This window comes from Priapulus caudatus, unplaced genomic scaffold, assembly GCF_000485595.1.
Source record: "Priapulus caudatus unplaced genomic scaffold, Priapulus_caudatus-5.0.1 Scaffold188, whole genome shotgun sequence".
In the NCBI taxonomy this organism is placed as follows: Eukaryota; Metazoa; Priapulida; class Priapulimorpha; order Priapulimorphida; family Priapulidae; genus Priapulus; species Priapulus caudatus.
Window position 1 is genome coordinate 345,459 of NW_014577249.1, and position 16,975 is coordinate 362,433.

Below are 16,975 nucleotides of genomic sequence, written 5' to 3' on the forward strand. Positions count from 1 at the left end.
CTATCCTTGAACCGATTGCATCTCCGCAGGTACAGGCACTTGTCGTGGCTGGGTCGTTTAAATAATAATATTAATAATAATAACATGATAATTGATAGTAAATACACACGACTTGTATTTACTACCAAAGTTACCTACCAAAGAAATGACAGGTTATTAAATTTAAAAAAATCAATGTATCCCTTCTCGTCCATTCATTGATTCAATGATCATTGTCATTACAACAACAGAGATGCCAACCACTACGATTTATCCGTATTTTATGCGAATTTCGTTTGCATTTTGACCACTACGACCAGTTTGCATACAACTACGATTTTTATTAAGATCGAAAAAAATTCTTTTTTATGATATTTCAAGTGTTTTGTTTCAGTGTTACATTGATATAACATGATTGAAAATAACTACATGTATTTAGCAGCAAATATCAGTGTGAACTTATTGTCATTTTAGGTCCCAGAATGCAGGAAATTGCATCTCGGAATCAAAAATTTTCCCAGAGGGCATGCCCCGAACCCCCCTAGCATACTCGGGTCACTGCGTGACCCTCGGACAGGGTTCAAATTTTGGCTGAAAATCTAGTGGACAGCAGGACCACCCACTTCAGAAAGTCGGTGGTCCTGCACAAAAGTTGGTGGTCGGCTTATTTACTAGGAGTGAGTAACAAAATGGTATATAAAAATAACCATTGGCATTAACAGCATACATGTAACATAGAGTTGGTCAAATAATATATTTCAAGCTCTAGGAATGTCGGGCGAGCTTCTGGGAAAGGTTTTACTTTCGTTTTTTTTCTCCTTCCCAGTCCTGGGTACCCCCATGCATAGATCAATGCTGTCGCACATCCGCAAAGTTACAAGTGCCTAGAATCTTGAAGTATATACAGTTTACATTGCTTCTAGATATCTAACTGAATTAAAATAGTCCACTTTCTACGTAAAGAAAATTGACGAATTCAATTAACAGCTTTGATTACGTGCATGTCAGGTGTCACTGGTCGTGTCCTCACTCCCCACGATAACCCCTGCGACATATGAACTTATTGTTATGCGGTCATAAAAATACTGGGCTACGCTACATGCTGCAATAGATTTCTTAGACTGTCACGAGGTTTTGTTCGTGTGGCAAATCATGATTGGAGGATGTTTTGGATACCCCGTCTACGTTCAGTAACGGAGCGTATTAGAATGCGCTCCCATTTACAAGTCTGTCTAAACTGCAGTTGCGATAACCGTAGTATTTCAGCGTAATATGAGGGGGAAAAGTGCGGGTCAGGAGGACCGGCAGTTTCGTAGAGGTGGTGGCTGAAGCAAAAACTTGGTGGCCTCGGGCCTCCGGGTCCGCACTAATTTCGAACGCTGCCCTCGGACTACAGATTTCAGACATCCTCACTACAGTTTGCTCAGAAAAGTGTTGGCATCTCTGCAACATGCATGCCTTCTGAAAATCCTGGGAAGAACAATGTGTATATATACTATATACGTGTGTGTTGATATCTGCCTTATCGACATAATATATGCAGGTGTTATAGCATAAATTAACTAAACATTCTCTCTCTGCAGGTGTCTATTCATAATACAAGGATCTTCCATCCTTGTCTACAACACAAATAGTGGAGAGCATATTAGGCAACTCTGCAAGCACACACAGCAAATTGTCGGCATACAGATTTATCCGAGAAATCATTTACAGGTAGGTCGAATCATTAATCTTGGTAACTTATATATCCATGAGATGGAGCTGATATATCACTTCTTTAAAAACAATTAGGATTGGTAATTCAGCAAACAAATCAGCATGACGGCCGGCCGTATCTTAAAGTGATTACGTCACCGTAAATGGTATAACTAAAAAAAATATTTCCACTTTTTCACAAAATGTAAGTAATTCTGTTCACTTTTTAGCTCATCTGACGTAGTCAGATGCAGCTTGTAGAATTGCATGATCGTGCGTCCGTCCGTCCGTCCGGCCGTCCGGCAACAGTTGGGCACAAATCTTAACCGCTCGACGTACGGTCACGATATTCGGGACGTGGGGGGGTAATCCGAAAACGAGTTGGGATGTTGAAGCTGGGGGGTCAAAGGTCAAGAGGTGTAAAAGAAGGGGGAACATTCCCTCCTTAACTTAAGGTATAAGGAGGAAAGGCAGAATTGCGGCACAAATCTAAACTGCCCAACCTAGGCTCGTGATGTTCGGTGTATAGCTCATGGTGGAGGAATCGATCACGCTGTGGCCGACTTGGAGGTCATCGTGCGTCAATAAGGTCTAATGGGGCACAGGGAGATTTGGTAGACATTTTCTGGGTACATGCGTCGACGCGAGCGATTGAAACACTTTCCGCGTGTGAACCTAGCATTTTTAGGCCTTTACTTGAAGGCCATGATGTCTTTCTTGCTGACATGCGAAGAGTAGTGTCGGATAAACTCTTTGCCTTCAAGGAGGCGGTTAACATGGATTTGCTTTACTGATTTAGGAAGATTTGACCTGCGGTTTGCGTGTAGAATCTTCCACGCCTGGATGTATGAAGGCCTTGAACACTGTCACAAGTGATTTTTTCAAAGCTATAACTCTCTCGGGTGAGATATGTTGGTGATGTCCTTATCATATAATTTTTATGGCATTCTGTATGTTCAGTGTGTTACATGGTAACTCTTGCCGCACTGCCGTGCATGTGGTGCGTGTGTCCGTGCTGTTTTTGCCTGCGTTCATTCGCTCTCGCGTCTCGCGCTCTCTATCTTCAAGCCTGTAGCTTGGCTAGGTAAATGGATGAGTGCCTTACCTTTCTGTTTTGCATCGTTGTAAGCTGTCTTCCATCTTTTAATCTTAGACACTTAGGCGTACTTGCACCGTCTCGTGGCATACGTTTCATATGCGATCCAGCTGTTGTGTTTTCTCAGCACAAGATTCTAAAGAATCGTTTATTGTCAACAATAGATTGTTTATGTTGCTACAACCATAGTATCGTTTATTGTACAGCAATAGTATCGTTTATTGTACCGCAATGGTATGGTACGACGCATAAGGTTGCATAATCGCACACTATCTGTGATCAGTCTTTATAAGTTTAGAAAACGGTTCTTCGAAAGAATCCTCGTTGTTATTACTGGAGGCATCCATCTTCGCACCGCCCGTGGCGCCATCTCTAGTCAGTTCTGCCATGTTCGCGAATGTTCACTTTCGTGCATCGCCACAACACCAACGAACATTCCTTTGAGAAGGTTCCTGATACCATCCCTGTGCCATCACTGTTTCGGCGCGTATGTGAACACATTTGGGACTAACAGGGTTTACTAGAATCCCACCACTCCACCACAGAGTCACTGCAGTAGACGTTAGATGAGCGCTGTCGCTCCGCAGCACTTGTTATGGTTATATTGCTGCATTATACTTCCTATAATATACTTATATTGTTCGATGTAAAAATGCATACACTCGTGACTCATACATAGGCTAGCCCATAGCAAGCAATTATTGTCAGGATAATCATATCAAATCATCCAGGTTTTTTGGATTTCTAACTGGTTGAGAAACAATCTTATCAGGTAAGAATTTGACGATACATTTATTCCCGTTAGTACTTACTTTTACTGTAAAAAAATGGCAACAAAATTTTTACAAATATCACCATAGAAAATTCGTGACGTAGTCTATTTAATTATTTAATTATATACGTGTTTCAGCTCGTTTCCTGCTCTTCAGATGGTACAGTCATTCACTGGGACTATACAGATGGTGTTGTGCTGAAGGTCAATATAACATTTTTTGTATTTATTTGTATCCGTGATTATTATCAGACAGTGAAAGGTTAACTGTGAATTCTGGAGGCTTTTATGCTGCCATTCAATATAATTAAAATACATATTATACTAACGTGCCTACATGATAAAAGATGTGACATTTATTCATGGATTACGTTCAGTAGAAAAGAACTAGCAAATACTTAAGGTATGCCAATTCTCTTTTTCAGGAATACAATTTGCAATGCAAAGTTTTTGCCTTCTTCATGCCCTTTGAAGACAACTCCATATGCTTCATTACGAAAAATAAATACAAGGGTAAGACTTCACGTAAAATGTACTTTATTATTATTGCCTTTTAACTACTAATTTAAAAATCAGACCAATTTTGCATTCACCCAGATGCATGCTCTTAATTATTTCTAGAAGTCAGTTTTGGAGATTGTGAATTTGTATGTTTGCACTCCCCCCCCCCACACACACATGGAAGCATCACGATTAGCATACGCCAACGTGAGCCGTCAGTTTTTCACTCTCTTTTACAGATGAGGAAAACATTGTGCTGCTCCGTGTAAGGTTCAGTGCTAATGAACACCGCGAAAAACGCTTCCTTATGAAGAACCTTCTGCCAGATGAGAAGTCTATAACATTTGGAAATAAGGTACAAACCGTCACTTGTCTACAGAAATACGATGTGAGTTTTTTCTATGTTCCTTCTTTGTCGGGACCTTGGTGCCTCCTTACTATTTGAGATCTTACTTCCCCCATGAGCGACTTCATCAGCCCCAGTGTCAGGCAATCTCTGATGCCACGCCTGCTTGTTGCTAGCGTGTGTTCTTGCTAATATGTAAGAGTGAGATGTATATGATGATGATGATATCTTATCAGTGAGGTTATTTGCTGGTGCGACATGAGCATATATGTTTCCTTGTAGGGAGAGTATGTTGCTGCTGTAAATGGCGAGAAGCTGTATGCGTATCACGTTAAAACTGAATCGATCCGTCGACATCTCCTCGGAGGAGATCGACACTTCACGTGCATCGCAGCTCACCCAACAGAGACGTGTCTGGCCACAGGAGACGACTCGGGACGAATTCTTCTTTGGTAACAGCTGCCGTACACATTTTCTGCCTTATCTTACCAAATTCTCACACAACTTTATATAATAGACACACCTGTATGGACTATAGTGCATATTCACAAATCTTTTTCGAAGTAATGCAACTGAAGTAAATATTCTATAATTTAATGGTAGCATGCTTTGTTTTATATACTTGATTGATCTGTACATAGAATCTCATTTGATATTACTTTTTTATATTTGATATAAGTATTATGCAAATAGTGTCACATGTCACGTTTTACATCATTGTACTATTCCCAGATGGCTTCATTATATTGTATCTTTCTTACTTATAGGTACAACTTTATGATTGTAAACCAACCAGCAAAATCTGTTCTTCACTGGCATTCACTGCCAGTGACTGGGATCAGCTTTACTGTAGAAGGTATGAACTAGATTCTAGATTAATTAATCATATATATATATATATATATATATGACTGGATGTGTATATATATATATATATACACCCAGTCACAGGATGAATCCCTGCAGCAGTCTAATTTATGAAACCACGTAGTACTGGAATTGTGAGGCGGGTCCCCGGAGTGATAATGCACCACTGTGATTGGCTGGCTTGTTGTTATACAGGTTCCCATCTGTACAGCGTAGGAGGTGAGAACGTTCTTGTAAAGTGGACGATGGGGCAGACGCAGCATAGGGAGTTCCTGCCACGTCTAGGCGCTCCTATCAAGCATTTGTCGATCTCATCCGACAGCTTCATGCTTGCAACGTGCCACCTTGACAACTGTAAGTCATCTCTAGCTGTTAGTCCCAGTCTAAGTGCAGTAACCTTTACTGTTTAAAAGGTTGATTGTTGTTTATTTCACTACGAATCTGAATGTACCTCCCAGAGTTTCAGTGTAATTTCGATAAGTATGGCATTTGTAGGTAATGAGAAGGAACATGTATATTTTATTTGTCATTAAGATTTCCACACAACCATTTGTCCCATTTGTCTTTTATAAAAAGAGTTGCGTGATTGAGGTTTGGTTGTGTTTTCTTTATGTTTAGCAATTCAGATTATCAGCTCACACCTGACTATCACACAAGTCATTCAGGGCATCACTCATAACCATGTCAAACAGGAATCAAGTGGAACTCTTCCTGTTGGTACGTAAAGGAAATGGCCGAGGGGTACATACCATATAAGTTTTATTTATGTATTATCAAAAAGATATTACCACTTAAAATGTACAAGATAATAAATGTAATGATGCTACTAAAAAGTATGTTTGGATATCGTAGGGCTTGTGTACGACTCAAGGAGTGCAGCACTGGTGCTAAATGGCAAGGTTGGACATTTGCAGTTTTACTCCGTTCAGACTGACAAGCAGTTGTACAACGTAAGCATGTACTACCATCACCCAATCGAATGCAATATATTCTGTAATATTTATATAATATAATTTCAATATATTATTTAATACCACGCACAGCATAAACTGATGCAACTATAACACGCTATACAGGATTCACATGATATTCTTCCTGTAATGTACGAATAAAACATTTATATATTCTACCTTGTCTAATTACGTCTTATTACCGATTATCGTGTAGCTGGACATCGTCGGTCAGAATGTGGTGTCAGGGGCTAGTCAGAATTCACCTATCATCTACACGGAAGTGGAGCGAGCAGCGTTTAGTGATTCTGGACAGTGGCTAGCGACCGTGCAAAGACGTGCAGACGGATGGAGTCAACAGGAGATCTCGCTGAAGTTCTGGCAGTACGACAATAGTTCCCAAACGTGAGAGCATTACCCTTGCAAGAAACGTAGAATGTCCGACAATATTATTGTTTCAAATGGATATAATCGTAGTTAAGATGGTTTGAATACTAACAACAGTCGCATATTCACTGAATTATATTGGCAGGTAACCCTACTTTCATGTATGTCATGTAATCAAAGGTTGTTCATATCGTTTGTTGTTCATCACCGGTGACGTAATACATTCACACATCTGATATTCTAACTGAACGAGTTTGTCACCAGGTACTTGTTGAACACGAAGGTCGATCTTCCACACATGGAAAAGGTGAACAAGCTTTTGTTTCAACCGGGCAGTGCTGTCAACACACCACTAGCTGTGACAACCAGCGATGATACCAAGTTCAAGATCTGGGGTCTAGTTGACGACACTGATATATATCGTGAGCATCCACTTTGTTATTAATGCAGATATAAATGCAATGAATCTGTTTCTATTAATGCTTGGTTGTTCTCAATTTAAATGTAAACAAAGAAAACTTTTCAAAGGCATTATGAAACCGTATAACATTACAGAATTGTAAGTCAATCAATAAATATGAACAGTATCATGAACAATTAACATATGTACACAATAGCATAGAGTATGTATATATATATAAAGTTCCGTTTTCCAAATGAAAGTTAAATTACACACAAAATATTGAAATGACAACAACTGGAGACATAATTATGGAGACAGTGCATAATGGTGCATAATTATATCTCCAGTTGTTGTCATTTCAATATTTTCTGTATATATATATGTTCGTAAGAGTATTCATGGAATTTGTGCTTCAATGTCTTGCGAGGCTAAATGCGATGTGAGTGTAATGACACAGCGTCGTGAAGTAAGCCTGACACGCACTCTCTTGTCTCTATTCAGGGGAGCGTAACTGCTGGGCGTGCGAGTCGTGTGGCTACTACAAGAGCTCGGCCGCCACCGAGGCAGCGTTCTCCGATGATGGCTCCCTGCTCGCGGTCGTGTTTGACCAGATGGCAACGCTGTGGACCCCCGAAAACAATGCCCTGAAGGTGGCGCTGTCGATCCCTGGCTGCCAGGATAACATCAGGTGCACATTGATTTAAAAAAAAAACAATTTTTTTATCATATGTCTATGGCCTTTCTGTTTTAATATACCATTGCAAACAATTTTACTCTAGAATTCATTAACTGTAGCAGCCGTCGGCAGCAGCATACATACGACTGGAGGGACTGTTACTGGTACTTTTATTTTATTATTAAGACATGCTTAACTCGTGTTATGTATATAGCTGATGATATTTGCAATTTGCTTTCAGGCATGTACTCTTTGGTAATAAAGGTGCAGCTCATCTATTACTAAGTGGAACACAGACCAAGCTGGTTGTTTGGAACCTCCTCACATTCTGCAGTACGTTAATGCAATGTTGTCAAGTAGGAACTAAGAATACAACACCATCGAATCTTTACATATATCGTGATATTAACAGCTTGAGAATACCGCACCTGCTTCCATAGCGCTTACTAAATATTATTAAGATGAATTATAGATTGGAAACTTTACCAAATCCGTTCACTGTACCAAATTGAGTTTGTGATGGCCTGTAATGTCATGAAGATATAGGCATACGCACTCACGCACGCACACTCATATACATGAATGCACGCAGATACACATGCATGCACGCACACACATACGCACGCACTCATGCACACATGAAAGTAACAGATGTGAAATTGAATCAGATGGTGCAATGGCTATTGATATGAGATTCACTGTTGGCTTGTCTGGAATTTTGCAGTTGAGTGGTGTGTGGAGCTGCAGGTTGTAGCGTTAGCTGGAGATCCGATGTCAGACCTCGTAGCAGGTATCACAAAAGATTCAACGTGTAAGTCAACGTTACTGTAAGCTTACTGCCTTTCGGACGATTCATACATGTATAGTACAATGCCATCTATAGATGTCTTGACATTTGTAGTCCTGGATGGGATCGCGTTGATTCGGTGAATTATTATGCATAAAGCTTGCTTAATAAAAACATTTGCGATTGATAATTGTTAAGTTGTACGGTATATTTCCGCTGCAGTGTATGTCTATCGTCTGGGCAGTTCTACTCCTGTCTACACCCATGAAAACGTATCAACATCACCTGTGCTATCAGCCATATTTCTGCCAAATGCACTCGAATGGAAGAGGAAATCTTCAACCCTGCTCTGGCAACAGACATCTCAGTTGTACTTCATGAACGAAAACCAGGCGAGTAGTTAAAGAAAGTTAACACCCTATCGAGAACCTTGTAATTCAGGCTATGAGGGTTAACAGTAGATTTTGTCATTCTGTGGCTATATATTTGGTCTCTATTGATAATTATTATAAGACTAGGAGCTATAGGAAAGTATGGATAACTTTGCATTGTTATTTATTTTATGCTAGTATCCTTACATGTTATGTATTAAATTTGTTAACTTGTGTTTTCATATCTTATAGGAGTTACTAACCATCAACGAGTCATCTGGCGGAGTAGGTGAAGCTCGTGAACAAGGAGTAAAGATAGAGGGAAACTTGCCGTTAACGCCATTCGGTCAGCTGCTCGCGAAAAAGACAAAGACGGGTGTTGAGAGCGTTCAGCGTCAACGACACGTTCAGCTAGGCAACCCTGGTTCTGATGCTGTCATAGATGTAAGCTTCTCTAGCAGTTTTCCCCATGTTTTCTCTCTGCCTCGTATCTCATTGCTTTCATTGTCATTTTCAAAGCTTGTAAATTTTACCTTTTCTCTCATAGCTTAACTGGTATACTGTATATTTTCTCCCCTATAATGTTTACTTTGTTTTAATGAAGTAATATAAATATAAATATTACAATATAACGACAATATGAATGTTAAGTCGGGTGTTTTATGCGTTCAGATGCTAGGTGGACCTTCACACACCCTAGCTCCAGTAGAGAGCCTATGTTTGCCCTTCCTGACTGCATTGCTCATACCAAAACCAGACAGGTGTGTGGGCTGATCAGATACAATCAGGAGTGAATAATAATATCTATCGATAAGATCTATATATATATCTATATCTACATCTATAATATAGATAGAGATATAGAATAATATAGAATCTATTATTATTCACTCCTGATACAATAAATATGTTAAGCCTACTGGATTCTCATTGCAAGCAAAAGCAATCTACTTGCTATTATCAGTGGAAACAGGTGTATGAATTACCCTATATTTGTAATAAGATTTGGTAATCTCATATGAATGGCATGCAATCATGACTTTTTACAATTATAAATTTTATTTTATATTTGCTAACTTCCTGACTATTTTTTATCTCTGGCTACAGTAAAGCCACTCAACATGAAGATGAAGACAAACCCAGAGCACCTTCTGCAGAGGCAAGCAGCAGCGACTCCGATTCTGAGACAAAGGTGCAGAAGAAGCAGCGTAAGCTTAAGAGACCCATGAAGCTAGACTCAGTACAACGAGATTCGGCGCATCTACCACCGCCTACAAATGCCAAGCAGAACGAAGCGCATCTGTGGAAGGTAGCTGAAGAAAACTTTGATTGGTTAGGCTCCTGCTTTTAAACTTATAGGAGATGCGTTTTTAGTGGGCACAGTGCAGACTACATGGATAACGTGAATGGATGACTCACAGACGTCATTGATAACAAAACTCGCGGAGAAGACGTTCTTAATTGGTGCTGTTTACTGTTTACACAGAACACGCATGGAAATTTCTATGTGAGTGAGACCTATATATAGCTTCAAAATGCTTGCTGATGTAAATAGCTGTCTGCAGTAACTTTACGACTTTAGCTACATCATGTTAGAAAATATCATTATGTTACTAGTGGCGTGATCGTAAGTTGAGCACTGCTTTACTGCAGGCTGCTTTAATTGTCACAGCTAGTTGATTCTGGAAACTGATATTTCAGATGATATGTGTGTAAATGCAATAGGCAACTATTGCATTATCTTTTATATTAATAACATGTATATAAGAGACAAAGAGGAAGGCTTTTTGTGATAATTTTCTCCGGCATATATTCATGATCATAAAAATATCAGGTAAAAACACACAGGAAGGCAGACTGGTTGATCTGCCAAGAATTTGATAGAGGTAGTGTGTATTGGTTCTGGTCTACGTTTCACGTGTTCACCTTTGGTGATCCGTTGATCCGTTGATCCTTTCTATCAAGAAGTTCAAAGAGTACTATTTCATCAACTCAGTTGATATCCGTCACTTGAGTCTTTATGCCAAAGTTCAGTTCGGCACCCCCTGTCACATTAAGATCAGTGCCTGTGCAGAACGTTGCCTTTGTGGCGAGATAGAGAGCCGCTTCGCCAACCTCCTCTGGCGTACCAAACCGACCGACCAGCTAAGATAAAAGACATGGTATTTCAGTTGATGGATGGTAACGATGCCTGCTGCATTTGCCCGTCCATGAGTTCTGACCTTTTTTCCCCACAATGAAACTGCACCTTCTGACCACGACGCTATGACCATAGTACACACACTATCAAGATTTGTGCTGCAGTTTCGCTCGTTAACTAGATTCCTGCCCCTTAAAATTGAGAAGTATATTACGCAATCTCTCTTATCTCACTGGCCCCCTGACCTTCAGTGTTAAGCCACCTCCCTACATACTGAAAGTCATGCATGTGGAGGAAGTCATTTAGATTTGTCCCGCCATTGTCGATACATGTAATATACGGATGGAAGCTCCTGCTATCTTACAGACTGCATCTTACCGTGTCAAATGCGCCAACACGAAGTAATCTGAATCAACTAGCAAGCTTGGGGCTGTCATAATCTAAATTTCATCTGAGGATTTGAAAAACCTCTGTATATAGTACTCATTTTAAATTCACGGTTAAATTAAAAGACTTGATAATAAAGATAGGCAGCTATGAAGACAAGTTTCCCTAATGAATTATTGACCTGGAACTATATTATTTAAAAAATGTCTTGTAGAAAAGGAAAATGCTCGTGATTATATCTCAAAGTATCAATTACAATGAACATTTCCAATGCTGCTACCACTGCATTCATGTGCTCAGTCTGTATGATACTTAATTGGACCGATCCTTTAAAAGCTACATCAGCACAGTGTCATAGTCATCTGTGTTACGTCACCATAATAAGGTTCAAACTGGTTGGTTAGCACATACCCAGGCCAAAGACATATCTGTACTCATGTGATAGTTTATTGAACTTAAATCTGTACCTGTTGTGCCGCTCCGTCATTGATTGCTTTCTTTGGATTAGGTGTTGACATTGTTGCTCGTTCAAACATTGTCGTCCAAATACAGCTTGGTGATATGCTAGATAAGTAGAACATGGCCAGCTAGTAACGACAGCTGTCTCTTTGCTCCACAACAAGTATGTTAGTAACACGACAACAAGAGCACAGTATTAGTTTGGGGCGAATTACGTAACGTTGATTCAAGAATACCACGTACAGACTGAAAATTTGATCCTACATCAATCTGGTCCGGGCCAGGCGCGCGTCAAACTTTTGCAGTGTGTACACGCTATCCCGCTCCAAATACGCGCTGGCCCGCACCAATTTGGCCCCGCAAATGAAGGAGGGCAACGCCCGGGATAACTTGGCCTGGACCAAGTTATCCCGCTCCAAGCTGTGTCTGTACACAACCCGGTGGCTGCGCGCACCAAATTTCGCAATGTACATGCGCATAGCCTTATTTAGGTCACATAAAAGTACAGTATCTGCCTGCGGGGTGACGTAGCGAGCTGAACTGAGCATGCACAGTCAACCCGTGACTCATATGATGTGGCATGACATTTTGTGTCTGTACCTTCAGTGTTAAGCCACCTCCCTACATACTGAAAGTGATGCATGTGGAGGATGCCATTTAGATTCGTCCCGCCATTGTCGATACATGTAATATACGGATGGAAGCTCTACGGATGGACTTGGTGCGCGCTTGAAGGCCAGAAACCTGGGCCATACGAAGAAATGAGAAAATGAGATTGAAGAGAACGGGAATTGAGGATGTTGTGTTGGATACTGGGAGTTTCACTGAGAGAAAGAAGGACAAATGAGGTACGAAGAATAGCGGGAGTAATAGACATTAAGTCGTAATGCAAAGTAGGATGGGATGATATGGGTACGTGGTTAGGAAGAAAGATGAGGAGCAAACGAAGAGAGCATGGCAGGAGCCAGTGAGAGGAAGAAGGACGAGAGGGTGACAGAGAATTAGATGGAGGGATAGAGTGGAGGCAGAGATGAGAAGGCTTGGAGTAACGGAGGACAATGCGGCCGATCGAGGGAGGTGGAGAAGAATTATCAACAGGGAGGTCAGCCCCTAGCTAACGTCTCAGCGTGGATCATCCGCGACAAACTACGACCAAGAAGAAGAAGAAGACAACTTGCTGACCCTGCTGCAAGGTGGATTTGAAGGGAATCCAATATGGCGGCACATGTGTGACTCAGTTAATCACTGCTTGTTGTGAGTTACAAACCATCCTATGATAGGTCCATCCAGGCGATGTTATGTAACAATTGCATGCATTTAAGAGTCCACAAACACTTACCAATTTACTCTCACTCCATACTTTGCCTCGTCTATCGCGAGTGCCTTGGTCATCGCTGTCACTGCCCCCTGTAGGGAAAAAAGCTATACTTACTAATCTCATTTAAATGTTAACTCAGGGTTAATTCTCACCAAGAATTTCAGAAGGCGTGTCACGTATGAACAGATATTGTTTAGGGCCTGGGTAGGGTTGTGCCGATCTCAGAGGTCATCTAACTGCAGGATTGCATGAGTAGATATGTGCAGCGAATGCCTTACTTGAGGCATGGCTAGAACGCCCACAGATACTATAACAACGGATTTGCAGCAATGGATATGCAATAATGGCAATGCAGCCCATGGAGAAGTCAACACTTGGCATTAAAAATATTGCCTATGCTACACAAACTGCATTTAAGATATATACTAACCTTTGTGGCGCAGTACGTCACAGCGTGTTTCTGTCCGAGTTGGTTAACAAGACTAGTTATATTGATGATGTTCCCGGCATGTTTCCTAAGGTGTGCCAAGCTATACTGAAGAAAACAATACCTCATAAATACGAAGGATTACGTCTATATTTTATGTATTTCTAAGAGCATCATTGTGCAAATGTAGACATGTAACAGATTCATCCTATTATGAGGCCAGCCTGCACATAAGTCTTACCTTTGCTGTGAGAAAGTAAGCCATGACATTTAGCTCAAATAACGTGCGAAAGTCATTTGCAGAGAACCCCTCAATTGGCATGTGCAGCGGGTCTGTAATTAATTATTAGAATGTTATTATATTAATTGGCTGCACCATGCTACAATACAATTAATAAACACCAGTACCACATAGATGTGCTTATGTAATATGTTTGGATGCATGCACCGATATTTGCAGTGATACACAGTTCAATTAAACTGTGTAAGGAATATACTTGACTCGCATACCTAAAAATCACTGCAACAAAATCCACATGTGATCAAGAGCTAATCGTACCTAGCTATAATAACAACATAGGTATTATTAGCTCTTGATGTGATGCACATCCACAATCAGAAAATCCTGCAAGCCATCGTATTACAATTTCACCATTCTGCCATTCACATGCACTGGGGGTATCACTCACTTCGGTACTAGTGATGGGATTCGGTTGGAATTTCATCATCGATCATCGGTTGCCCCCAACCGATCGATGATCAAAGATAATCAGTTGAATGTTATATCGATCGCAGCTACCAGATATTGAAATATATCAAATAGTGATGTTTCACATGACCTCATAGATCAGGTCACGTGTATTTGTTTTGTGTTGTGGTTGGCAGAAGCGAAGCGTGCTGCTTGACATTTACAGATGAATGACCACATGTTCTGATAGAAAGCGCTGTTTATGTAGTGCACGTACACGTGCGTGCTGCGTGCGTGCGTGTGCACGTGCACGTGCGTGCGTACGTGTGCACGTACACGTGCGTGCATCCGTGCGTGCGTGCGTGCGTGTGAATTTACACGTGCGTACGTGCGTTCGTGTGCACGTACACGTGCGTGCGTGCGTGCGTTCGTGCGTGTTTGCGTTCGTGTGCACGTACACGTGCGTGCGTGCGTGCGCGCGTGACACGTACAACTTGAAGTGCCTGTGCACGTACACGTGTGCGCACGTAAACGTGCGTGCATGCGTGCGTGTGTGCGTGTGCACGTATACGTGCGTGCGTACACGTGCGTGCATGTGTGCGTGTGTACGTACACGTGCGCTCGTGCGTGCGTGCGTGCGTGCGTGTGCACTTACACGTGCGTACATGCGTGCGTGCGTGCGTGCGCGTGTGCACGTACACGTGCGTGCGCGTGTGCACGTACACGTGCGCGCGTGCGTGCGTGCGTGTGAACGTACACGTGCGTGCGTGCGTGCGTGTGAACGTACACGTGCGTGCCTGCGTGCGTGTGTGAGTGCGTGCGTGTTCACGTACACGTGCGTGCGTGCGTGTGTGTGTGTGTGCAGGTACACGTGAGTGCGTGCGTGTGCACGTGCACGTGCGTGCGAGCATGCGTATGCACATATAAGTGCGTGCGTGCGTGTGCACGTACACCTGCGTGCGTGCATACGTGCGTGCGTGTGCAGGTGCACGTGCGTGCATGCGCGCGTGCGTGCGTGCGTGCGTGCGTGCGTGCGTGCGTTTGAATGTACACGTGTGCGCGTGCATACCTGCATATGCACGTACACATGCGTGCATGCGTGCGTGCGTGCGTGTGTGCGTGTGCACGTACACGTGCGTGCGTGTGTGCGTGTGCACGTACACGTGCGTGCGTGTGTGCATATGCACGTATACGTGCGTGCGTGCGTGTGCACGTACACGTGCGTGCATGCGTGTGCACGTACACGTGCGTGCATGAGTGTGCGTGCATGTGCACGTACACGTGCGTGCGTGCGTGCGTGCGTGCGTGCGTGCGTCTGTGCATGTACGTGTGCGTGCGTGCGTCCGTACGTGCATGCGTCCGTACGTGCGTGTGCACGTACACGTGCGTGCATGAGTGTGTGCGCGCGTGTGCACGAACACGTGCGTGCGTGTGTGCGCGCGTGTGCACGAACACGTGCGTGCGTGTGTACGTACACGTGCGTGCGTGCGTGCTTGTGCTTGTATCGAACAATATCATGCATCTGCTTGCTGCCAATCGTTAAACTGTGCATGTGCGCATATGACGTCAATGTTTATAAACATGAAACATTGCTATATATCATATAATACAGTATTTTTTATAATACAATATTCTAAAATCTATGTAACAGTATTATACTTGCTTATGTTTGGTGTAGGTTAAAAATGTAACCCCAAAAAATACACAAAAATAAAACAACGTGCCATTTCATCGATGTTATTTTTAATTTAAAAATTATGTTTTGATAATCGATTATTTATTTTCATAATCGAGCGTTTAGTCGGTTGCTTGCAAATGACTGCCTTTTGATTATAATCGATCATCAGGACATCACTATTTGGCACACACAAAATATTAAACATTCGACACATGCTGACTCACGTGCTGCAGCGTTGTTCACCAAGCAATCCAGCCTGCTGTACTTGGCCACGGTGTACACCACAAGCTTCTGAAATACAGTAGAAGTCCAAAATCAACACTTGACAAAAATGTAAATAAATTTTCACTACGAAATAGCTAATAAAGAGTGTGTAATAGTTGAAATCATGTTTAAAAATGAACATTGTAAAAGAAAAATACAGTAAACAAATGAAAGCAGAACTTATTTTATACAAATTAATTATTTATTTTTAGTTCATTAAACAGAGTTAAATTTTAGTTTTCAAAAAAGTCCAGATTCTCTGATGGTCCGGATTTCTGGCATCCGGATTTTTGGACTTCTACTGTAGCAACATACGTAGATACTGCATTCTTAATGCCGGAAGCACTGACCTCCACCTTTCAGACCACTCGCATAATTAACAGCAGAACTTGATTTTGGAAAATTTTCAGCATTGTCACTATAGGAAGCATGCAGGAATAAAATATACATGCAGGCATGTGACACATGCAAGTTCCTAGATATTATTACGTGTTTCTTACTTTACCGAATTTTACACATTATAGTTAGCAGGGTTTTCCGAATGAAATATGGTTGCATTAACGTTACCTTGATATCACTCTCCTTTGTCAAGTCACAGGTGACAAATTCACATATTCCCAGACCCTCACTGTTTGTCATGTGAACAAAGTGATGAATTTCTGAAGTCTCTACAAATAAAAAAAATGTGTCAGGTGACCTAAACAAGTGCCGCATAGCGACAGCGCTCATCTAACGTCTACTGCGGTGAGTCTGTGGTGGAGTGTTGGGATTCTAGTAAACCCTG

At 41.7% G+C, this 16,975-nt stretch overlaps 2 protein-coding genes across 5 annotated transcripts in view; one reads left to right on the top strand and one right to left on the bottom strand.

Moving 5' to 3' along the window:
- Positions 1–10,605, top strand: part of LOC106806978 (WD repeat-containing protein 75-like) — a 12,340-nt gene extending 1,735 nt beyond the window's left edge. Inside the window, exons 2-19 of one of the 2 annotated variants that reach the window (XM_014809170.1) lie at positions 1,563–1,692; positions 3,681–3,746; positions 3,968–4,055; positions 4,283–4,398; positions 4,672–4,841; positions 5,157–5,245; positions 5,452–5,610; positions 5,875–5,973; positions 6,109–6,206; positions 6,424–6,611; positions 6,858–7,015; positions 7,498–7,684; positions 7,914–8,005; positions 8,397–8,483; positions 8,682–8,851; positions 9,083–9,274; positions 9,503–9,591; positions 9,938–10,605. In XM_014809170.1, coding sequence (XP_014664656.1) covers positions 1,563–1,692; positions 3,681–3,746; positions 3,968–4,055; positions 4,283–4,398; positions 4,672–4,841; positions 5,157–5,245; positions 5,452–5,610; positions 5,875–5,973; positions 6,109–6,206; positions 6,424–6,611; positions 6,858–7,015; positions 7,498–7,684; positions 7,914–8,005; positions 8,397–8,483; positions 8,682–8,851; positions 9,083–9,274; positions 9,503–9,591; positions 9,938–10,181 — 2,422 coding nt within the window. In that variant the 3' untranslated portion in view covers positions 10,182–10,605. The remainder of the gene's footprint in view (positions 1–1,562; positions 1,693–3,680; positions 3,747–3,967; positions 4,056–4,282; positions 4,399–4,671; positions 4,842–5,156; positions 5,246–5,451; positions 5,611–5,874; positions 5,974–6,108; positions 6,207–6,423; positions 6,612–6,857; positions 7,016–7,497; positions 7,685–7,913; positions 8,006–8,396; positions 8,484–8,681; positions 8,852–9,082; positions 9,275–9,502; positions 9,592–9,937) is intronic. The other variant, XM_014809171.1, reaches the window with a different exon arrangement.
- LOC106806979 (17-beta-hydroxysteroid dehydrogenase 14-like) overlaps positions 10,281–16,975 on the bottom strand; it is a 17,338-nt gene continuing 10,643 nt past the window's right edge. For all 3 annotated transcript variants that reach the window (XM_014809174.1, XM_014809173.1, XM_014809172.1), the window contains exons 4-10: positions 16,759–16,859; positions 16,152–16,218; positions 13,803–13,894; positions 13,565–13,669; positions 13,156–13,223; positions 11,825–11,921; positions 10,281–10,975 (exon numbers count right to left, since the gene is read on the bottom strand). In XM_014809174.1, the coding sequence (XP_014664660.1) occupies positions 10,823–10,975; positions 11,825–11,921; positions 13,156–13,223; positions 13,565–13,669; positions 13,803–13,894; positions 16,152–16,218; positions 16,759–16,859 (683 nt within the window). In that variant the 3' untranslated portion in view covers positions 10,281–10,822. The remainder of the gene's footprint in view (positions 10,976–11,824; positions 11,922–13,155; positions 13,224–13,564; positions 13,670–13,802; positions 13,895–16,151; positions 16,219–16,758; positions 16,860–16,975) is intronic.